The sequence below is a fragment of the Melopsittacus undulatus genome, chromosome 1, assembly GCF_012275295.1.
Source record: "Melopsittacus undulatus isolate bMelUnd1 chromosome 1, bMelUnd1.mat.Z, whole genome shotgun sequence".
Taxonomy (NCBI): domain Eukaryota; kingdom Metazoa; phylum Chordata; class Aves; order Psittaciformes; family Psittaculidae; genus Melopsittacus; species Melopsittacus undulatus.
Genome location: NC_047527.1, coordinates 43533697 through 43558768, shown reverse-complemented (window position 1 = coordinate 43558768; position 25072 = coordinate 43533697). Strand labels below are relative to the sequence as shown.

The 25072-nt window shown below is 39.3% G+C and overlaps 1 protein-coding gene across 6 annotated transcripts in view; it reads left to right on the top strand.

Moving 5' to 3' along the window:
• The window catches only part of DTNA (dystrobrevin alpha), a 229615-nt gene that overhangs the window by 184658 nt on the left and 19885 nt on the right, over nt 1-25072 (top strand). For 2 of the 6 annotated variants that reach the window (XM_031052814.2, XM_031052811.2), the window contains exons 10-14: nt 1764-1853; nt 15069-15156; nt 17652-17749; nt 19100-19213; nt 22479-22575. In XM_031052814.2, coding sequence (XP_030908674.2) covers nt 1764-1853; nt 15069-15156; nt 17652-17749; nt 19100-19213; nt 22479-22575 — 487 coding nt within the window. Of the gene's footprint in view, nt 1-1763; nt 1854-7392; nt 7471-8051; nt 8145-15068; nt 15157-17648; nt 17750-19099; nt 19214-22478; nt 22576-25072 lie in introns of all 6 variants that reach the window. The other 4 variants (XM_034060178.1, XM_031052809.2, XM_031052812.2 and 1 more) reach the window with 4 other exon arrangements.

Here is a 25072-nt window from a genome sequence, read left to right as displayed (position 1 = left end):
TGAGCAGAGAAATAAATACCTCGATTATTTTAGACTGATACCCAGATATCTGGATGGAAAGCTACAGTTAGGGCACCCCGGGCCCCTCACAGCAGAGCACAGAACTTCAGTTCTCATTCAAACCATTATGTCATGCTCACATGCAATCTAGGCACCCTCCCAAAAGGGATAAAAGCGGGCTGTTGGGGAGAAGCTATTATGTAGCAGCGCTGTGGGAATAGGAACTGGGACATGCCATTGCCTATTGGGAATGTCTGCAGGGCACTGCGAGGTATATGAACAAAGAGAAAACATGTTCATACTTCCTAGATGTAGCAGGACATCCTTACTCCTGTTAAATCATTCTGATTTTTATTAAAGATTTAATTAAAGATTTTTATTAAAAAGAAGGAGTAGTCTTGGAATATGGTAACCCTTCAGCAAGCAAACCAGAGAACAGTCATCAGAAACATTAATCCTGAAGAGAAGGCACATGCAGCTGACTGTATATATTTTGGCTCAGTATTTTGGCTCTACAGCCAAAATATGTGTGTAGCATTTGCTAGCTGTCTCACCCAATCTATGTAAGCCTACCAGTGCACATAGATGAGAAGGTGGTGTAAAGATTAACTTCCTGCTGTACTGGAGAAGATGAGTGATATGTCTTCCCTGGGTGCATTTTGTTGTTTGGTTCCTGTTGTACATGTCAGTGCTTCAACATTCCTAAATAACCAAACACAGTCTCTGGGTATGCATGGCTACCTGTTTTAACACCAAAATCAAACCCACAGTGAAGCACACTGCAGAGTCAGAGTAAAGATGGTTTACTACTACTTTGATTTAAGAACTTTGTTAACAGCAGCTATAAACTATAAACTCTCAGTGTTATCTTAGTGCAAGTAGCTGCTGGGTGTGACTGAGATGCTTTTTGAAAGCCAGTCCCACAGCAGCCCCTGAGACCAGACCTGCTGCCTTTACATTATCCCTGACAGTAAGACTGCAAAAGCAAATGTATTTCTGTCATTGGAATAAATGGAATTTTATGTGCAAGGCAGGATAATCAATTTGTGACCTCTCAGGACAGGTCGTTAAGAGCAGTGCTCTGTAAGAATATAGCTATTGCTTTTGTTTTTCCTCAGGAAGTCCCTGTGCTCATCTAATAAAACTATGTTTTGCCATTTAGGCCAGAGACCTGCAGTAATAATCACAGCACTGTCTACTGTGCTGCTTCTTTACATATGAAAAATACCTGATTATTTTACCTTTGGGTTCTTTAGTAACTGGCTGTCTTTAACTATGAAAATTAAATGTACATGATTCCTGAGCCACTAGAATTCCTTTTGTCCTGAAGAAATAACTCTTTGATGGAGAATCCCCTGAAAACAGGAGACATTTAACCCCTTCCCCAACCACAGGTATCCAGACTTCCTTATAAATGGATAGCATGACATCCTTATGCAGCAAAAGTTTCCTGATGCAGCACATAGTTCTGGCTTTTTTACAGTTAACAGTACCCTATTATGTAAAGCAATTACATTGCTTGTTTATTAGAAGTTTTGTAACTTTTGCTTCATTGACCTAGCAGGATTTTAAGTGCTTGACAGCTTATTCTCATTATTTTTATTTTCATCTCTTATAAATTAATTTGCAAGCTTTTATTTAAGTCAGTATGCTTTCTAAATGGTTGCAAACTACATTTATTGTGATGAACCCAGCCTAAACACACTGCTCTCTGTGTATACTTTTTGGGGTATTAACAAGGTTTCGTTGTTTGAATCATTCAGGTTACTTGGGGGTATAAATGCAGCCAGTCCTGTGGCTGATGAGCACTCTCTTATAAAGCAGTATGTAAATCAGCTTCACAACAATTCACGGTCAGTATGAGAGCACTAACTCACTAACTGCTGTAGTTCTATAGCTCATGCACTAAAATCATTAGTGATTCTATTAAACTACTAAATATATTCTTTAAGGAAGGCTCTGGTGGGCTAGAGGGTTTTTGTGGCTCTAATTAATCTTTTGGATTGACTTCCTGCTGGTTGTGGGCTTTGCCAACTCCTCTTGCTTTTGCACAGCACAAACCTTTTATTTTACCCTTTCATGTAGGATTAATATTAATGTATCAAGTGGAAGTTGGAAACATCGTTTTTGAAAAGCAAAAAAACTACACCTTTATGGTTTCATCCTCAGTGTATGACTTGCCAGCTGCATTCTTGACAAAGGAGTGAAGGAGGCTTGCACTAGAACCTGGAAATGACTCCAGATCTCACAGCCTACCTCCTTCCATGACTGTCACTGCTGGTGGTTTCTGTTCTGACTTAGCACTGCTTGCCAATATAACCCTCCCTGGACCCCACTGCTTTGCTTTTCAGAATGGCCACAGAAAAGCCAGATCTAAATCCTACTGAGGCTAATGAAGACTTACCATTTACATAGTAAGAGCTGGATTTGGACAAAAGCCTCTTCTGGTGGCACCCTTTTTCCAGCATTCGCTCTCATCTCAGTAACCTAAAGGAAGTGCCCGTTTCGTTCTACATAAAGAAAATATGCAGTTTGATAAGAACAGTTCCCCCTCATTTGTTTTGGTTTTTTCTTTTTTGCTGTGAAGTGTAATGACCTTTCTTTTTTTCTGTTTTGATTAATCCATGAGCATTAGCTATAACTCAGTAAGAAGGTACTGAGGCCAAGGTACTTCCCTGCTAAATGCCAAGTTCTTCAATCTGTATTAGACTAGTAAGAGTATCCACATTATTCTTTTAGGTTTTACTATTATGGTTGCCCTGGGAAAATCAGGCCTCATTAGTGGAAGCTCATCCTCTCGTATATCAGAGAAACAGACTTTGACAGCTGTGTTTGCAGTTGTGCTGGTTTTATATTAAATGATCCATGATTCATATTATAATAAAAACTGTACAAACTCAGGGTGAAATTTCTAGCTGAACATAATCGATGCTAAAAGCTTTGCTGGCTGTGTTTTCACTACAGATAACTTACAGTTACTTTAATTTGTGTTGCAATATAGTCCAGAGGTTTCAGATAGCCTTAAAGAAAGTTTTTATGTAATTAGAATGTTTATTCAAAGGGGAATTGGCACAGACTGTCATCTGTAGCATTCCCAGGGTATTTACTTCAGGTAGTTGTGTTCTCATAAGTACATAATCATTCACAACCAGTTCCTCTCTGCAGCAGCTAATGCTGAATTCAGCACAACGACTCATTTTGCTGCTGCAAATGGGTATGGTCTCATAATAACTTCAGCACAATATCATCTTCATTTCTGGATTAATGGGTAGAAAAGGGAAATTAACTGGGAAGAAGAAGAATCTCACTAGAGGAAAGATCTTTAATAGCTAGTAAATACAATGACAGATTATGGGAAACAGCTGAAAGAAAATTCAACATTGTATGTTATTTGCAGTTTAATTGAACCTGAAGAACTGGTTTTGGTTGGGTACGCGATTATTCCAAAGCTCAAAGGAGATCAGATTCAGGCTTTCCCTGAGATGCTTCTTAGTTTCTTCAAGGCACTTCAGAATCAAAGTCTGATTAAAATTTCTCTGCTTTCTTTGCCTAGTTTGAGCCACCAACTCCATAAGAGCTTTAATTATGAGGCTGGCATAACATTTATAGGCACCTTTCCTCTAAGTATACACAGCAAGTAAACTGGTATCAACCATATGCTCTGTACAGCTTAGGAACAACTAAAGTACTTACATTAGAAAAGAAGAAACAAAAAATCTGTGATATTCTCCCAAATAACAAATCACAGCCATTTGCTGCAATGACAGCTAATACGTGATTAAAACCACAAGTCATATAATTTTTTTACTGTAGCTAATATTCAGTTTTTAATCTCAGTTTTTGTGATCTCTGGTTACATAGAGGGCAGCAGAATGAGTGAATATCCCTGCAGAGTAGGTAATGCCCTTGCAAACCCAATGATAATGTCAAAACAGGTAAATTGAGCATTTTGGAAACTTCTGTACGGTCAAAAGGAGTAACTATACCCTGACTAATGTTTTCTTCCTTATTCTTTTGTTCCCTAGCTATAGTCTGTGAGTGCTGACTTAAAGTACATAGCTACCATAGTAATGGATACAATGTCCTTCGTTTTCTTAATAAATGGCTTCTTTAAGCTATTGAATTATAGGGCTAAGGTGCGAAAAGATGAAACAGAATGTTTTTTTGCATTTTTCTCAGTCCTCCCCCTTCCCCCCCAGCCCCCAACCAGTACATTTAGTTTGTCTAAAGGAGTAATAAACTGGAATAAATGGTGTGATTCAGCACATTCTGCTGAACTTGAAATTACTTGTCAATTCTGTGGTAGATAGAAGGAATGCACTATTAGTATCAAATGCCCATATCCAAGGAGAAATTGTGTCTTATTTAATGTTGAGTCAGAGTAGCTGATACTTTTTTTGGAACTCCACATAAAAGCTAAAAAGAACTAGATAATCTACCTGGGCACAGCAAGAGGTTAGGCAAGATTTCTGGAAAACAGGTAACTTTGGGGGAAAATGTACTGATTGCTTCTGTTGTCCATGTCTCTAAGGACTGTGGTAGACTTGAACTGCATGTTGCCTTTGTATGTTGTTTTCAGAACAAGATTAAGAATCCTCATTTCATCAGCAATATTCTAACTGCTGAAGGAAAGGCTTATATGTTTGAGTGTTTAGTAGCCAGGTAGACACTTAAGAGTGTAACATTTACACCGATATTGTTAGTTCTAAATCCTTGTAGACATAAGCTCAGAGTTAGAGATTTTGTGTCTCTATTTGGATGGGCAAGTATTCTTTGGCATCTGCCAGATTTTTCCATTTAACAGGAATGTCTCCTTAAATTACATGTTCCAGTTGATAGGACCCAGATAAATTCACTGTGGCCAAAACAATCTCTGAAGATTGTATGTTGAGGAATATGTAGGCAGATGTGGGAGAACAAGGACAAACATCACCTCTTCCAAATGCAGTAAAGTTGAAGCTAGAAGCAGAAACAACTATCAAAGGAATCATACAAGAGACAGCCTAACCTTGATGTCCAAAGATACTGAAATTATAAAAGAATTACTAAGCACCTGGAGGAAAATAAACCAATGAGAAATAACCAGCTTGGATTTGTCAAGAACAAATTATGTCAAACCAAATAAATTTCTTGCACTAACAGGATAGCTGGTCCATTGGGTATAAAAGAAGTAGCAGATAAGATACAGGTTGACCTTGAAAGGACTTTTGACGGAGGCCCAGATGAGAGAAGTACCCAAAGGACATCCAGACGTGGGGAAATAAGCATAAAAGCATCACTGAGAATCAGTAATTACATTTTTCAGAAGTTTGCTGCTGTTCCAGGAGGAGGATATCATCTGGGAGTCTCGAAGGCTATCCTGAGTCAGACAGTACACACTATTTCTTGTAATGATCTAGTGGGAGCAATAGAGTGGGTGTATGCAATTTGTAGATGGTACAAAGGTTAAAATAGTTATGGGAAGGAGTGCTTGGAAAGCAGTTTCTAAATTAAAAAATGAGCTCAATTGAAATACTAGTAATTGATGTCTAAATTATCTGAAATCAGTTAGAGGAAACTCAGTAATTATAAGTGAAAAGAGCTGTAGCAAGGAAGCAAATAATCAAATAAAAGATGGAGCATAATTGGATGGACAGAAACATTTTAACAGAGAACCTAGCAATTGCAGTGAACCACAAACTAATTGAAGTCACCAGTACATCATTATATTGTATCTGACCCTGGGATATCATGTGGAAAGCCATTAAAACTCATTCCTTGGAGGAGAAAACATCTGCCTGGGGGTTTGTACCTGGTGTAGGGCAGCAGCATGGGCACAAATATGCTAACCAGCAGGACAGAGTCTGGAGGAGACACCAAAGCTTCAGAAAAGCTTAGAAAACATAACTTATAAGAAGAGGTTGGAAGATACAAGTTTACTTAATCAACTACAAAGGAAGTGGACGTTGATATGAGTTACCCAGTGGGTAACGTTTGCTTCCTGTCCCTCCACCCTAACTGGGTTGCTCCCAGAGCATAGGAGAATTTGCGGTTGGTGGAGGGGACATAACACTGTGCTGTTAGAAAGCAAAGCACAAAATCTGCCCTGGGGTCTTTGGTCTCCCCATGTAGCAACATGTCTACTTTAAGAACGTCCTGCTGCATTTTTGGCTGACATGGCATACCTTGTACCCATTGAGCACATTTTCCTTCTGTAACTGGGAAAAAAGCATGGATGGAAAGCATATCCTTCTAGATGGCATGGGGCGTGTTTATCTGCATGGATATTGCTTCAGTGGAAGCACAACACACATAAGTAGCATGCTGATGGGCATGGAAATGTGAAGCAAGCATTTTTTTGGGGGTATGCAGTACAGCATTTCATTCAGCTGTCTGCCAGATTTATCAATAGGGCTTGAGTTCTTAGGACACACTTCAGTACCAGCCATTCCAGACCCCTTTGCCAACCTTGACCTCCCAAAAGGAGGGGAATGGCACATGCTTCATCTTACAGAATTCCTTCTATATCCTACTATTAAAGGGCTTGATCTTCTTTCCATCAGAGACACATCTGCTCAGGTTTATTGTGCATCACATTTATGCTATGTCATCTGCCTAAACACACACACACCTTGATGCACAGTGCATGCATGATCACGCACTCATCTTCTTGATCGATGTATGGTATCAGTAGCCAAACCAAAAAATAAAGGTGACTAGATTTTAAAAAGAAGAAAGTAAAATACATTTTTTGTTTGCTTTGTTGTTTTTTAAACCAAAATGCTGCAGCATGAAAGAAAAAGTAACATTTCAATCTCTCCATTTTTAATCTGTGTTATCTTATTAACATGGATATTTTCGCATTGGGAAAGATGCAGTTACTGCAGTCCATTTAATACTGTAATAAGGGAAAAAAGTGAGTTCAAGAAATTTTTTTTTAATCAATACAACAGTACTTCTGAAAATTAAACTGGTATATCCCATCACTGAATCTAAATAAGCACATTTCCATAGATTATTGAAACTGCCTTATGGCAAATGTTTAGAAAAGCCATTTAACTGTTATAGTGAAGGATGAAGCTTTCCCAGCTTGAAAGCTGCATTTAAGAAGACATGTATCTTGAGCTCCACCTGGAAACTACACAAGCCTTCAGCTCTCCACTTAGGAGAGAAGCACCTTTTGTTTGGCTTTTCTGTAGTGAAGGCTTTATAGTTTGCTTTTGGAGAACAGGAGGGAAAACTCTTAATTCCTGACTTTGCATTTCCTGAAGTTTTCTAAAATTTCTTTGAAGCTTTTACTGTTACTTTTATTCAGTCAAGGGCACTTGAATGAGTTTCTCCAAACTCTGTTCTGTAATGAATTTTAGACATCATTGTTTACCCTCTTCTTAGTTTTCCTGTCTTATTAACTAGCTCTCCTTCCAAGAATACTGAAGTAGAGCAGAGCAAACTGCTGGCTAGGGCTGCTCCAGCTTTCTTGAAAGGCAAAGGGTAAGTTAAAGAGAGAGTATGTCTGTAGCTTGCACTAACACAGCTAAACCAAAACCTTTTCCTCTATTCCTCCCACTTTAATGTATTCTATAAACAAATTGTGATAACCAATTAACCCACTGAGCTAAATAGGGCATGTTTAAATATATTTATGTACACCTGGATGCGTGTCTTGATCAGACACTTCTGAGCAAATCCAGCTTGTGATTTCAGTATGTTAATCATGTGTGTAACATATGTATATTTAATGTATATATGCAATAGATAGTATATTAAAGCAAATAGTGCTGACCTCACAATCTGCTGTATTTTGAAATAAATGGTACTGTACAGCCCCGGCCCCTGGCCCAATCTGGCATCTCACTCTGTAGTTCTACAGAGGGATTCTACCCTCCTAACCCATTAAATATTTAACATATAAATAACAATAACAAAATAATTTCTGCACTTTTTTTTTCCTAAGAACACTTAAATATTCTTTCCTAAATTCCCATTTCACAATCTTACTTGCTCCTGCTTTCTCTGTTTATTTCCCTCTGTCTGTCCGGACTGCACCCTCTCTCCCCTTGCCCCTGTTTCAGGTTACAGTACAGCCTCGATGTTGCAGACAGGTTGGCCGATGAACATGTACTCATCGGGTTGTATGTCAACATGCTGCAGAGCAACCCGGCACGGTTAGTGCAGGTTTGGCACCTTTGGGGAACCCAGGAAAGGGACGTTGGTTGGTCAAATGCTCTCACTGTTTCCTCCTGGCTGAAGCAGCTCTTCATGAGCACTGACCTAAAGGGAATACACATGAATATGGGGTATGTCTTCCCAAAGTTGGTGGATTGTGGCAACTGCTATTATTCTCTCTGGTGATGTTAAGCAGCAAGGTAATACAAATAATTGCTTAGTTAAGAATAGTTATACAAGTTGATTTGCGATGCCATGCTGTAATCAGTGCAGGACTTGATGTTGGTACAGAAATCTTCATAGAGCAATGACTAACAACTCCATGTTTTCAAGGTAATAATTTTTGAGGCAATGCGTTATTTGTAGCTTCACCTTATCTTGGAAGAACTAAATAGTAATAGTACTTTAATAATGATAATAATAATAATGGGAATTTACTTACTAACCTAGTGAAGGAAGGAGTATATTTCAATTTTTATGTCAGGCATTATTTCTAAATCTGCCTGATTTCTTCATTGTTTGAATCCTGGATGTAAATTTCCTCTTTTTTCATTCAGACTCAAGCACGACAGGCTTTTAAATGAGTATCTTGAACATAGTTGATAGTTTTTCTGCTGGAGTGAATAAACTAAACCCAGCTGCTTTCCCAGCACTTGCGGATGGTGGCATTGCAGCAGGCCACCCCAGGAAGGGAAAATTCTGTCTTGCAACAAAAGCCTAGACTTTGCAACCCTCTACCAGCAAGGTAGTGAGCAGTGTAGTATATGGCCCTAGAAAATGTGGCGCTGAACAGAAAACTGTACAGCGTTTCTAACAAAACTATGCTCATGAGGTTTCTGATTAGATAATGGGAAAAAGTTCATTATTGTGAGGGTGGTGAGGCACTGGCACAGGTTGCCCAGAGAAGTTATGGCTGCCCCGTCCCTGGCAGTGTTCAGGGCCAAGTTGTAGAGGGCAACTTGGTCTAGTGAAAGGTGTCCCTGCCCATGGCAGGGGTCTTGGAACTATATGAGCTTTAAGTTCTCTTCCAACTCAAACCATTCTACAATTCTATGATTCACCTTTGTTTTCCTATACTGGTATTGCAGATTATTTTCCAGGTTTGGAGAAACTCTCCATTTACTGTTGCATGTAGAAGGAAACAAGCAGCTTCATTTGGAATGCAGTGGTTCTCTGCAGTCTTACAAAATTTGTTTCTGTTTGTAGCCCCAGTTGATAAATGGGAGTAATTTGCTATGCCCAGTGGAAAAAAAAAAAGTCAGCCTTCATTGCTGTGGATCTGCTTCTCTGCTCTGGAATGTGCCAGTGGGGAAAAAAAGGCAAACTAGTTTTTAGTGAGGAAAATTAAAACCATTTACTCAAACCAAAAACATTTTGAAGGGAAATTTCATTCCCGGAGAAGCACTTCTGCAAATGGTGTTATTTAGTAGAATTTACACCATGGCTCTGAAACAAGCTGTTGGGGATGTGTGTGTAGACCCGTCATTGCCCATCCATGATTGAGGACAGGAGTACACTACCACTTGCTGTAGTTTGGCAGAGAGAAGGAAATGTGGCCCTGTCTACCATGAGGGACCTATGTATATACTGTTGTTCAAGAGGAAAACAAAGAAGGATATGTAATTTTTGGTGCCAGGCATGGCATTTTAGATGCCATGTCTGTGATTCCTTTTGCTTCAGTGAAGATCACCCATTAGATTCCCTTGAGAGTAGCCTCACCTTTAGCCTCTAAATTTTATCAAGTATATTACAACCTGTTCCTTCAAGGTTTTGCACCAACCTTGCCAAGTCATAGTGCCTTTGCATCCAAATATGCATGTACAAATTAGGTGCTACAACATCCTTCAAATTTAATGTTTTTGAGGGATGAATGGAGAGTGACTAATAATGGCCTTAATTGTTTAAATAACTGATGCAAAGTGTAGTATATAATGTGATTACTGACATTGAGTCGTTACAGTCACAGCATCCTCAATGAGAAACAATCTCAGTTATTTATATAAGATACCAATTAGATTTTGACAGAAGCATAACCAAGAGGGACAGCAGCATTAATCATGCATCAAACTATACTGCATTGCCATTTTCTACTTTGTTCCAATGAGACTGCTAGAGAAAGGGAATGGTTACATTCTGGTAAAGACAAGAACAAACAGCATTGCCATCCTGAAGCTCCTGTGTGAAGCCAGGAGAGGAGGTGAGGGCTCTGCAGGAGGCTCACTGCTTCATCTCATGTAGGCTGGCATGGCATCTTCAGGCAAAGGTAAATTCCTTCTGCCTGTGCCCTGGAGTGGCTGGATGGACTTTGTTTAGAGCTCACACAGCAGTGTTAGGGTGGTGCTGAGTTGAAGTTATTTCACCCTGTAACTTAGGAAGATTTGGTAATGTGAGTAAAAGATTTAGCTAACTATAGTCAGGTAGCTTCTCATTTGGGGGTGGCTGCAGTTAGCCAGCTCAGCTATTGTATATGCCAACAAAATACCACAAATACATACCCATACATGCCGCCACATACTTTAAAGTGCAACTGGCAGCCGAAGATGAAAAGAGGAATGATTGTAGCTGGATCCTCATCTGCAAGAAAAACCTACAGAAATACTTTGTAATATAATACATACAGTTATCTGAAGAGCTATATAGTAACGTTTCAAAATGAGTTGCTTGGTTTTTTAGATACTGAGCCAGGCTAATTTATGGTAGCTAATAAGTCCAGTATAGCCCAGTATACCTTTTTTTCTGGTTTAAATGTAGCTAGTATTTATACTGGGGGACAGGGGGCTGTTAATTAAGTAATTTTCTCTACTTATCTTCATTTTTCATCTGCATTTATTTGAAACTGCAACTAGGAAGTTTTCCTTTCCATCCCCCACAGGCTAATAAGCTACTTGAGGGCTTTTTAGAATCCAGTATTTCAGGGAAAATTAAGAAACAAGAGAAAGACTTAATTCATGAATTATAGTAACTGTATGGGTAGTAAAAATATCCCTTAGCTGGATGTTTTGGTTAGTTTCATCATAAAATACATTTTAGCGTGTAAAACCAATATGTGATGTTTAGTTTAGTTCTTCTTTCATGTCTGATTCTAGAAAAAGAACTTTTAACTGCAAATAGTTTTCCTTTTGTTCATATAAGGTAGAGACTTTACCTAGTTTTGAATATTAATTCCGCATATTTCAGCCTTTTTCTTTTCAGGTGCAGAAGAAAATAAGATAAAATATATTTTAAGTAGGAGGTTATTTTGGCTCCGTAGTAAGTTATTTTCTGAATTTATTTATTTTTCTGTTACACTGTGGTGAGTCATATTTCTGTGCTATAAGAGTCCCATGCTATTCTATGGTATTAGATTTGGTAAAAAATGGTAAATTTTTGGTAAAATATTGTAATATTTTGGTAAAGATTGGTAAATAATTTTGGTATATAATGGTAAACAAAATATTGGTAAATATGGTAAAAATTTTTACTGGGACTAACACTAACTAGGAAGGCTGGTCTGATCCTCTCCTGAAAAAGGAAAAGCATTCAGAGACCTGCTGCTACAGAGGAAATGTACAGACACTTGTCTTCCTTGAACAGAGTTAGTTTTCACGATTATACCCATATACCTGAATGTTAATTTGATGGTAAAATCTTGGTGATTCTAAAGGTGTGTCAGATTAACAATAGCAGGGGGGTCAGATGATGTGTCTCAGTTTCAAGTGCCTTAAACCAGGCTGATTTTGGAAGTGTCAGAGATAATCCTCAGAATACATTTGGTGGGGTGCTGATAGGACACTTTTCTTATAGCCCTCAGGCTTAGAAACCTGCCCTGTAATCTGTCAGTATTCTCTGTAGTAAATTATTTGTTAAGTGGAGGTTTGTAGAATCAGTGCATGTCACAAAGACCACACTGGTGTCTCTATTGCAAAAATTCCACAAGAGACTGTCATTTCTGAGACTTTTCTTCCCAGCAGTAACATAATTTTTAGACCATCAGAGACATCCGTATCACCTATTGCAGGGTGTTTACTGCAGATCAGGCTGATTTGACACATCTAAAGCCTGAGGAATAGCAAAGTATCACTCCTTTGTTCACAGGCTGTCATACTTTTCATCCTCTGCCTGCAGTTCTGAGATCCTTCTTTTATGGATCTCCCTTAGACTGTAGATTACATAGATCCACTAAAGCCTAAAAAAGAAGTCTTATTATGCAGGTTATAATATTGGAATGATGATAATTCTGCCAGACCAATTATTGCTAATAATTTTAAAGTCTTTAAAGAAATGGTGACTAATGGAGAAGTAGTCTTAAAAATGTGAAGTCTTTCAGAAAACCAGCAGCAGCAGGATAGTTGTCTGCAAAATGTTCAGTTTCTTTGAAAGGGGTTCCTGAACCATTCTCTTGAGGGTCCCAGGTTCTGCACACATATTCATAACATTTTGAAGCTTGTGTGTATTTCACTGTATCATTGTCCGTGAAGTTGCTGAAGTAAGACAGAAGTGAATTATGTCATATCAGAACTCTGAGACATAAAGGTCTTGGCAGTCGAGGCTACTGCTGCTGTGCATACCTTTGTTCTTAATGTTCACATCAAATAGTTACATTACAGGACTAAATTTATCTCAGACACTGAAATTTAATTTACAAAGCTTTGGGACCAGTGATTTGTGGCATTCATAGGCAAAATTTGACATGCTGCTACATCTACTTTATGAGTTCCACCTACACATAAATATATATCAAAGGCATTAAGTAGCAAGTAAGAATCAGAATGCTGTAGTGGCTTGGTTCATTCAATAAAGTCATTGTCTCAGGAGCCAACTTGCATCTCAGAACTATGTTACAGATTGTGTTATGCCAGCAAGTGGAACCATAATCCGTTATTCTTCCAGGATGGATAATATCTATTATTTTTCCAGCACACTGCTGTAGAAAGGAGAATTAATGCTGAGTGCTTGTTGTTTTCACAGCCATCTGTTAGGATGTGATGTTTTAGTCATTATGGAAAAACTAAAGATTAACTATAAAGTCATGAAAGTAGCCCTTATTACCTGGTTGGCATAATTTTATGTGTCTGCAGGAGTTGCTTGGCCTTTTTCTTCTCTGGGTGACATATCAGGACAGTAAGCATGAGTATGTAAGAAGCAGAACTGTATAAATTTAGAAAAATACCTATAGCTTGGGTCTTTCTAGAAAGTAAATCAGTTATCCCACAAGAGTCTGGGTAAGCAAAGGATTCAGCTACCTATGTAACAAAATAAATGAAACACAACCAAACCCCAAAAGGTAGTGTTTGTCTGCCACCAGAAGTCTTATGTGCACTCTGCAGCTCAAGCTTAGCTTACACAGAACCCCCCAGGGTCTGATTTTTCATAGCTTTACTGTTTTTCTAAACCCCATGTTTGTGGTCTCACAGGTTATTGTCAGAATGAGAAAAAGATAATGTGTGTCTTTTTTTCCGTACCTCAGCAAGCCATAACAAATCCACATGACTCCCAGCTTTAATTTGATGATCAATGAATATCAACCAGTACTCATCTTTCAAACATAACTTCTAAATCCCAGTGGACTTAATCAAGACAACACAGAGATGCACATTGTAGTTCCCTCAGGTACCTGGGGATATGAACTCACTGAGAAATTCTGGAGAAATATTCCCTTTTCCTTTTAAAGATGTCAGTTCTTCAAAAGCAGAACTTCTTGCACAAGCGCCATTTTCATCTGGAAGGCTTTTCAAGTTCAAGATATAATTTCTGGCAAAACTCAGAATAAGATGCCCATGCCCAATATAACCCTTGGTTTGCACGTTGTTCTGAACCATGAAGCTCATTCACCAGCAACCAGCTGTGTGCCCTGAAGAGCACATGGGTAGGGAGTTATGCATCTGTCTCCCTTCAGCCAAAACATCAGAGAGTTGCCAGGGGTTAAGAAAAGAGGTCAAACTTAACCTCTGTCTGAGATAGTTTGCAGGCTGTCTTGTATTCCACAGAGCAAAGCATTCTCACCTCTTCTTAGAGGTTTCATTGTTTTTCTCTTGTATGTACTAATAGTAACGCAGTGCAGGATTCTAACTCCCAGGATTGTCCAGGGGCAACTAAGTCCTCTTCAGATTTCCTTTCTTGACAGTTTATTAGTTTTGATGGTTCTCTGCAGATTTCTAGATGTTTGGAATTAGTAAAGATTCATCATGTATTGCCTTTTTCCTGCTCATCTGACTAAAAAATAGCCTCCATTTAAAATAAGGACAGCAGGGGTTAACCTGAGAGACAAATTTGTCTTTGATATTCTCGGGGGGTGAGGGGGGAAGTAACAAGTTACAATATTTTAAAGGAATTCAACATATTTACTCTTTAGTTCCTGTACTTTCTGATCACCATTGTGTGATTCGCTGAAACCTCATTCCCAAATATCAAGAAACCAAGAATAAAAGAGAAAGTCAGATTATAAACTATAGATCAGTGGTTCTAAAGTGTGGTAAGTGCCAGGCAAAACTGTCCTGAATATTGTTTTGTGTTGCAACTCTGACAAAGCTACTGAAATTATTCTCAACAAACGCTGAGGTTCCCCCTAATCCACTGTCCAATAAGTATCACTCTGCTAGGGGGTACAACAAAGCTTAGAAATAAAAACAAATGTTAACCAATGGTCCTAACCACCTCCCACCCCTCTTTGGACAGAGTATCTGTAAACCCTTGCCCAGGATTTGCAGACTGCTGCTCTTTCCCCCTAAGGGAAGGTGCTTCCTGGCCCCTAGAGCTGATCCTTCCAGGGAAATCAACCTCCCACTTCTTCCCTTTGTTCAGTTAACATCTGCCATTGTTAATTTGGCGATATTTTGCTTCTAAATTCTGTAATGAGGGTGTGTGAGTGGACAACGTGACACAGCAGTGGCCATTTTTACCGTGTGTTAACATGTCTTCCCTCCTTCCCTTCCAACCCTGAGCAGCGTGCTCGACAGTGCAAGCCGCCTGGATGAAGAACATAAGCTGATCGCCAGGTATGCAGCAAGGCTGGCAGCAGAAACTTCTTCATCAGTAAGTGTTTTAATTAAAGGAAGGCTCTTTCCTTCTGTCACCTTCCAGGGGCTTGGCAAGATCAGGGACATTACATCTGACTGTCTTAATGATTAATGGATTATTTTTCCCTAACCTTTTCATCAGACGCCATTATGGTTTAGTAATAACACTTTTATGCAGTCCATTTGAACCGAAGAATCCACGTACTAATGCATATAATCTATATACTAATGCAGTGGTATTTTAACAATTACAGCAGAGGGAATCTGACATCCTGAACTCATGAAAGACTAGAAAATACAGCCTGGACTAGCTTTGGTTAAAGGTTAATCATTTAGTGCAGCAGAAAAATGGGGTGGTGAATCCATTTTACTCTTCAGTTCAAATATCACGGCCACTAGGGCCCTAACTGCTGAGGATTTTAAAGAATGATCTTCAGCAGGCTGACTCTAATGACCCCTTGCATTAGCCCAGGCTCCCATTTTTATTTCAGAGCAATGATTATTCTGTTCTATGTATCCCAAGATACAAGGTGATGACAGGCTAAAACCTCACTAACTATATTCAGGAACAAGAGAAAATGAAGCAGGAACCTAATCGAAGTATATGAAAACTTAAATGGCACAAATAAGGTCAGCCTAGTTACTTTTTTTCCATCTCAGCACATTAGGTAGAGCGAGGGACCATAAATGATGGTTAAGTGAAAAGCAGCCGGTCCAGAGTGCTCAGAAGCATATTTTCTCACTGAGATTTACATGGCAGGGTCAACTGAAAGGGCAAAATCAGGCACTGCTCTCATGTAAAAATTTTGAGTCATGTTCATTCCAAGCAAAGGCAATGAAGATGAAGCTGCCACCCCGTGCAGCCATCTGTCATGGAAGATTTCACACTACCCACAGCTGCAGGGGAGGGGAAGGGTGCTCCTGGTCTGCCAGTCCAGCCCAAATCAATCCCTTCTAGAGGTGTGACACAGAGATTCAAATTTAAGGCAGCCTGTAGATGATGGTCCTGTTTCTACAGGACAGTAATTCTTTATGAGAACAAGATTTCACATTAATAATGTCTCTGGGTAGAAACTGATAGAAATCAGTTGTAGATAACATGTCTGTGATATGGGACAGAATTTAGAAACAGTATTTGAGTAGCTTTTAAATACAGCTGGTTTGAAGGAAAATACTGAGTTTCTTGTCATCATCTGTGCTCTTTGAACAAAAGAGACAGAAGGAAAAGAGAAAGTTTCTATATACAGAAATCTTTCCAAGCACAAGAGTGGCACCACATTAAGAGCACAGGAGAAATTAAAGCTTTGCTGATGGCCATTCTGTTTTTTAAAGAACAAAATGTCTTGTGAACTCTGGGCATTCAGGATAAGGATACTGATACCCCCTGAATCAGTTGCGACATCCATTCACCAGTGTGAAGCAGTTTTTCTTATTTATGCACTGCTCTGCTTCCCTATGGTTGAAAATTTAATGGGAAAATGTAGCCGTAGCAGAAAAAATAGTAAATGGTTACAGGCATAACATCCTGCCCTTTCCTCACAGTCAGTGCTAACAAAGGAACAAAGGTTTGCAATGAGATGTACCTTCATCCTTTTTGAGGGTCCACCTCCTGGAGAAGGAGATGCCTGGCATCACATAAAACTAGTTCAAGTTACACTTCACAGGGCTTTTACGGTGAGAAACACTCAGATCACAGTAACTTAGTGGGTTTTAGTATCTCATCTTTCAGGTTGGAGGTAGAAATAAATGGATATCTTTGGTAGCTGTGAAACTTTAAATGTCTTGGTCTGTGTTCTCATTGATACTGAAATACAGTAGTGTGAACAAGGAAAATGATACTTGGTTATTGCTGATGAACATGAAAAAAAGAGCACAGTCCACTGAAGCTGTAGTGAGCATTGCCTGATTTGGTAAGAAATGGTTTAATTCCCACTTCATTTTATTGGCGAAAAAGGTACTGCTGTAGCTAAATGACTGGAGAAAAAGATTTTCTGAAGTATCAGCAGAGTGTAATAGGAAACCTTGGCCAAATGGGCCACACAGACAGACTGAAAACTAAATGCAGTATTCAAACTAAAAGTAAAACTGTACTTTCAAGAGAACAAAGCATCACATCACTGGAAACACATCCCTTTCTTTTTGAAGAGAGACACTGTGTTTTGCTTCAGTGTATTCCTCTTGTGTGGAGTATCAAAATGAACAGACATTTACAGCAACTGCCTGCAGCAGTGCCTTTGCCTTTAATGATTGGTTCAGAGGAGGCTCCCTAAAGAAGCAGTGAATGACAGGATGGCAAACACAGGGTTGTATTTACGCTAGCACTTACCCTGCTTCTACTAGCAGTGGAGCCATGCTGGTATGAGCACAATATGGATGCTCTTTTATTTTTATTGTAGGCAAGCCTGGCACTGCGTTTTCTGTAAGCAGATTTCACAGAACACATCTGTGTTGAACTTATGGGTGCATGCTGGCTAATCCTCCTTCAATGCAGCCTTCTCTTTTTCACAGCAGCAGCAGGGTCAGCAGAGAGGGGCATCAGATATCTCCTTCACCATTGATGCAAACAAGCAACAAAGGCAGCTGATTGCAGAGCTTGAAAATAAAAACCGGTAAGCATCCACAAAGTACCTGCTTTTGTTCAGTCCCATGTATTGTGCATGTTTGTTTGTTTTTTAGCACTTTTTGTCACCCACTTCTGTGCTTATACATGCATATACACTTCCTCCTACAAAAAGTGCAAGTTATAAAAAGGTCCACAGAATATCAGAAAGGCTTTGAAATCCATAGCCACTCTGTGTTTTAATGAGTGTACTATTCAGTGACGTGATGCAGTCATTGATGCTTTACTGTTTGCAGCTGCTGTTTGTTAAGAGTTTAAAAAAAAAAAAAAGCCTGACCTGTTTCAAAACCACATTAACTTTGAGTTAGATCCTCCATAGCACTTTAACATGAAATGATAAAAGGATGAGTCACACTGGTAATGTTATGCTTCCCTGCTTTGATTTGTGGAAAAGATGATTAAAGCTCTACAGAACACAGTCGGCCTGGGAAAGGTTTGCAGAAAGGGTAGCAGCAAGTTAGGCTGCTGATCAAATGAGACACTAGGTGTGGATGTGACCAAGACTGAGATTATATCAGGAGAAATAGGCCAGCCGGCCCCAAAAAGGAGTGATGCCATTTGTTAGCAGCAGAGGATCTGGCCCTGGGTGTCAGACTGCCTGATGCCATGAAATGTATGGCAGCAAAGCTCTGCTTTTACTGCTGGACTGTAAAATAGAGGCCAGCCCAGACCAGATGGTTTCCTATTCCAAACTCTGCACTACCTTCTGTCACCATGTAATGAGCCACCAGCTCCAGTCTCCATTTGTCTTTCATAGTTCAAGGCTGCCTCCTGACCGTCTGCTGTCCAGCACAGTGTGAAGAGGAGGCAAAACTCACAAAGATTTCAACCTTCTGCTGCGAAGCTTTGTATTAGCCTTTTGACAGTGCTTCAGGGCTGGCAAGCCAGTCATAACAAGTCCTATTGAAGTGTTTCTGCATAAGTTGTTGACCGCTCTCAAATCTCTACATACACTAAAAGTACTTTTTTAAGAGCTAAGTATTTTTTTGATCCTCAAGAAGGACCTTTAATTTTTTACTATAATTTGCATACATGGAGTGCTTTAAGTGTTCGTGGGGAAGAACAAGAAAGAAACAATTTAATTAAGCATAGACTATTTAATGCCTACCTCTGATTTTTGGAGGGTCTTGAATCAGTATTTCCCTTTATAGTTCATTTAAAATATATCCAGAGCCCTCTTCCACTGCTGGGGGCTTCTTTTGTTGATTGGAGCAGAGTCATCATATGTACGTTGATGAAGAGGTACATGCACTCATACCTTTCCCTCTTGCCATGTCCACTGAGCTGCTTTTGTGGAAGATTACTGACTTGTAGTCTTTTGCTTGTTCTCCTCCCCAAGAGAAATCCTACAGGAGATCCAGAGGCTGCGACTTGAACATGAGCAAGCATCTCAGCCCACACCAGAGAAGGCACAGCAAAATCCCACTCTCCTTGCAGAGCTCCGGCTCCTCAGGTAAGTCCTCAGTGGCAAAACCTCCAGCCATGACTGGGGCCAGCCAGTCATTCTCAATAAGAGAAGAAATCAGAGATAAGCCTGGCTTACTGTTTTAGGCCTTTTCTGAGTAAATAACACAATGCATATTTTTTTCTTCATTTTCAGTACAGTCTGTAGTCCTATAAGTAATTAAGCTTATGCTTTAAACAGCATGCATGAGAAATCTCACATATTACTCATGTACATTAAATTAAGCATGTGCATTAATGTTTCCAGAGTTAGGCCCTTAGGTCATTTGGAATAGGTCCCCACAGCCTTGTCCAAGTGCCATTAATTATATGGGGAAAAATGGTGTTCTGTCAGAACAAATGCTTCTGCAAAGACTTCTCATTTATGCTAAAGTAAATACAGAGCTACATGAAAATACAGCCAGAATTAGACATTAATTTTTGGAAATTTCCCAAGTGCTGAACTCTAAGAGGAGGTCAGTTCCCTTCACAGTGCAAAACCAGGCGGCAGAAGGATCCTCCTTGTCACATGGGGAGTAGGGAGTAATGTCATCTGCAGCAGCTGAAGATTTAGAGGATCATCTCTCCAATTATCCCACCAAACTAAAAACATCAATATGGATGTGTCTGCATGTTAATTAGGATACTTTACATGGATTTACTAATTGCCATATATATCACATTGAAGAAGTACAATAGTTATTGGCCCAGATATATAGGCTCCCTGAAAGTGCTGAGTTGTGTTGTGAAAGCCAGGCAGAGAAGCTGGTAAGAACTATTCAAAACACTTCATGTGAATAGAGAATAGACTGTAAGCACCTTCTTTCTAGTGGAACAATACTAAATTAAGTTTTATCCCTGTGCCACTTAGAGCAGTTCTTGCATGAGACAAAAGAACATTTTTGGCCACTTAGGTGCATCTCATACAAGTAATATTTTAGTGGTCAGATTCATAACCAAAGGAAATTACAGTAAGAAATTGTGCTGATTTTTTTCTTTACAAATACCATATAGTTTTACTATTGAGTTTTCCACACTAAAATATTTTTTCTGTCTCACAAATAACTAAATTTACTTTCCAATCTGCAGACAAATTAGCTTCTTCATTTCTGAGAGATTTTAGCGTGTAATTACTTCTAGAGATCTACAGGCAAGTACCATTCTGTGTGACATATGAAAGTGACTGCGATGAAAATGTGTACACACCAATAATGTAGCTCCTGTGCATCAAGCTTAAAGTCTGTTTTAATCAGGTTTAGGAGATTAGCTTTCTGTGTAGTTGACAAATAAAATTAATTATCCTTTAAAAAAACTCAAATGATTGTGCAGTGTTAGCAGACTGGCTACTCAATTATCCCCCTTTGCGGTTTTGCTACACTTATTAGGAGCATAATATCCTTATTTGAATTTTGTGACACAGGGTGTCCATAGAACAGTGATTCTGTCTTCCTCAATTATGATATCTTCTCTGATTTAATATGGTAGTGTCAGAAAATAACTTATGGTCTGTGGGTCTGTACTGCTTTGTATACCTTCTGAAATGTTCACCATTTGAAAGGCAAAAGATTGTCTTCTGATCTACTGTGGAATTTCAACACCACCTCAAGTTCTTAGACACTTAAGATGTTATGAGGGTGTTGATATCATGTGTAAAACAGCAGGACTCAGAACAGCAACACTGATTTGCACATTACCCCACAGACTTTGGGGCTCGAAGCAATTAGTACAATAGGACAGTTTAGCTCATATAATATTAAGAAACACTGGAATCTGTAAATTATGTTGCAGGTACCTGTCCCAGCATCTCTGACTAGCTGCTGTAGCGTTGCAGTCTCACTGAAACAAGGCTTTGAGCATTCTTTCACTTTATCAGTGCTGTCTTGGAGACAGATTGGAAAGCTTATTACTTCCATGAACTTGCTCTGGAGTACAGTGGGAGAAAAAAGTCAGAGGAGCAGTCTGGCTGCTTAGATCCTCTCCCCCCACAGAATGAATCTAAAGCCCAGGAGAGGTCTGTGCTAGGACCTGCCACTTTGAATTACATGGATCAGGTATCTTATTTTTATTAGCAGTTCCTTCAACTCTGTTGCCTTTGTACAGTTCATAGCATTTCCAACCATTACATGCCTGGAAAAGAAAAGCCAGCACAAGCAGTTTTTGTAGCAGAAAATAGATTAATCCTCCAGAAGAGTAAATATACCCTTGCAGTGTTACTCTGTGATCCTATTATATAGGTGAGAGCACACATGAACAATCCTGTAGAAATCAGTGTTGCTTGTATCAGTAACTGCTCACTTACAGAGAATACTTAAAATTAGGGTTTCCTATTTCCCTAAATGCAGGAAGTGTACTTAGTTTTGTTGGCTCTGGTGCTTTTCCATTTGGGATTAAATTGTCACATTGGTACAAAGCTAATGAAATAGTGGGTTGATGTTATTTGCCACACAGTAGTATATAAAATATATCTAATATGTGATTTTTCTACAGTAATGTTGTTAATTATGTCACAGCTTCCAAGAAGCAACAATTTTATTATGTATTTATGTGAGAAACTCTTACACAATTCAGTAGTTAAACATGTGTACAAGCTGAATCCCTGTCCTGTGCAGTGGATCTGTGCAGAATCAAAGCTGTTCCCATTTCTGTAGGCACAGACTGGCTATCACATGTCTAGTGGCTCTGTATTCACACTATCACAGGACCAGCACCAGAATCCAAGTCCAAAGAGCTATTTTTCAAGCAGTTCTCCAGTATGTGATAGTCTCACTCTTTGCTTTCAGAGAAAGTAATAGAAACAAAAACAAATCACTGTGGTTTTCTGGCTGAATTTCTGAACTTTCTTAGTTTCTTTCATATCTTGCTCTGTTCAGTGCCCCTGCTGTAATTTCCTGTCGTTCAGGGCATGCCTTTAATTTCTTCTGACAGCTAGTGAGGTTATTGACTTGAGAGATCCAAAGGCAGAAATTGCCAGGCATTCCCACAAGGGAATGTAACACAAATTTGTTTGAACCACATTTGCTCATCGGAGAAGGGTCTGTGTCAGTGTCTGCCTTTCTCCTAATCACTGTACTCAGTCCCATGAATATTCCCAGTATGAGAGAACTCCCTAGTTTTCATGTAGCCCCATTTCTAAGCACTGTGCTGAATTAATACAGTATGTTTGCTTTCCTGTGGTCTGTAGGCATATACCTCATATTCAGGCTGGGGAAATGATGTAGTTTAAAACTGCTGACTCTGTGAGGGGTGAGCTCTGATCAGATCTGTTTGTTTCTCAGACAGAGGAAGGATGAGCTGGAACAAAGGATGTCTGCTCTCCAGGAAAGCCGGAGGGAGCTAATGGTTCAGTTAGAAGGCCTCATGAAACTGCTGAAGGTAAGCAGCTCCACCTGATACTACCAAGGAGAGCAGGCAGAGTGAAGCAAGAGAGGAGAGGGAGATATGACCGCCGAATTCTGCAGAACTTGACTATTTACACCAATAAAATTTGCCTTTGTTTCCTTTCTGGTTTTTGCCTTGGTCTTTCAATTCAGGGGTTTCAAATGAATCTCAGGTGATGTTGTTCCTGTAGTAACACTGCATCGTCACTATCACCTGCTAAGTCAATGGAACATTAGAGACAGTCTGTGAAGTATTGAAGAATTAATACAATCCTTTAAATAACACTGAAGCATGATGCAATGCAATCTTGTTTTGCTCTTTTGTAGAATGATTTGTCCACATCTCTGGATTTCAGGCTAGAATCTCTGGATTAGCATTCAACAGTGTCCCAACACAAAATACTTTGTGGTCCAGTTTCAGGTGGTTTTGCAGAAAACACTTCAGCATTGTATACTATTACCAGTTGAGAGTACAGAATTCTTTTGCTAGTTCCTTTAACTGTGCCCATTCAGTTGCTAGTTGTGTCAGACATGCCATTTGAGAACCACATCTAACTCTCTGATCTTAGAGATGCTTCCCCAGCAACACTTGGTCATTTTCATAGAGAAACAAGCCCTTGTTAAACAGATGAAACAAAAGATATCAGTTAAAAATGGAAGATATCAAAAAGCATGTGCATTTTTAAGACAGACAAGGGCAAGATGGAAAATGCATCTTTATTTGCAGAGTCCTACCCTATTTTATCTGATGTGCCTTAGCATAGGTGATGCTACAAATTCACAATTTTGTGACATTCTTCAATTCACATAGAATAAAGTGCTCTGAATAGCACAAGAGCCTGTTTTGTTGTTGCCCAGGCCAGATAAAAAGAGTGCATGGAAATTCACTTCAACTTAGGTCTAATATGGCTATGATACAAACAGAACGCATTTTGCTGAAATCCATTTAGCAGCATGGATTTGCATCAGAGGATGAGTTTGACCCCTTCTGTCATTTGCACTTCCTCAGGTGCAGGCTCCTGGACCCACGATGCAGGAACTGATGGCACCTGAGCATCAGAGCACACTGAGTAGCCAGCAGATTTTTGGGAAGTAGACTGTGAAATGCTGCGGTGCTACAACTAGCAGTTAGGGGCTGCCTGTGGCCACTGCCTGGACAAAGAGAATTTGTAGGGGGTAGGAGGTGATAGTAGCTTTCTGCACACTTTGCACAGTTCTGGTGTTTCAAAGTGTGTAGAGGTCAGACCATAACACAGTCGCATATCTTCAACTGTATCAACTGTACCAGCTGTACCTCAATCCCTGTACTCCCAGTTTGGCTTTGTTTTCTATTCCTCACTTACATCCTGGCTAATCTCATATGCTGATCCTATTTCCCTTCAGGAAGAAGAATTGAAACAGGTAGTAAGTTACCTCCTTACTGGAGGCCTCACTAACTCCTAAATGTGATTGCGTTCCTGTGATTTGTTACTTCCTTTGCTTGAAATGTGTGTGTGTTCTTTTGACCAAAATTAATAGTTTGCCATTCTTTCACACGTTATTTTCAAGTAGCTTAGAGCAATTTTCACAATTAAACATCTTAGCCCTTGAGAAAGTGAGTCATGGCTACAAGGTGTCTTGATCTTTTTCTCACTCCTCTAAGAACACGCACAATATGGAAACTACCACCCAACTGTAGTGAAACCAACCTGGAATATGAATTAAAGAACACTTCTACCGTAGATAGTGGTTTGAAAATGTAGTGAGAATTTTGGAACTTGAAGAAAAACATAACTGAGTTTAAAGTAGACCAGGGAAACAAGTTTGAAATCCCACTTCATCCAGAAAATATCAGATACATCTTTTAAAGCAAGTACTGACACTAACAGTCCCATGAGTCCTCAGGAGAATAATATAGTTTCTAAACAGCTTCTGCAGCCTAGATCAAAAAGGGCAAGTATTTATAGTACTAACGGTAAATTGTAGAAAATGTAATTGTTTTGGAGCTGTTTTGTATTGAAATGGATCTTGGAAAGATATGAAGCTAAGAAAAAAGCACTTTTGAGACAGCAGCCTGATTTATGAGTCCAATAACAATGTTTCATTTTAATAAAACATGCTTCCTCTTGCGTTCAGCAGCAGAAGTACAGCCACAAGTCTGGGGTGTTCTACCTATGGTAGAACATGCAGAGTTTGTAGATAATGCTCACCTTCATAAAACTAACATTTTGGCTAATTCTTGTAGAGCATCAATCTGTTGCACACAAAAAATTAAATGTGACCAGACATCACCTCCATGTACGGGCTGTCATTTTTGATTCCTCATTATTAAACAATCTTCCATTCCCAAAAGAAAAGTTTCCAACGTGACCAGAATTTCCCTGTCATAAAAAATGTTCACTGAACAGTATAAGTGAAAGTACATTATAAGTGAAAGCACATTTTCAGGCTGTTGTGAGATGTGATTTATTTCTTCCAAGAGCAATAGCCTCACTGAATAACAGGTGATGATG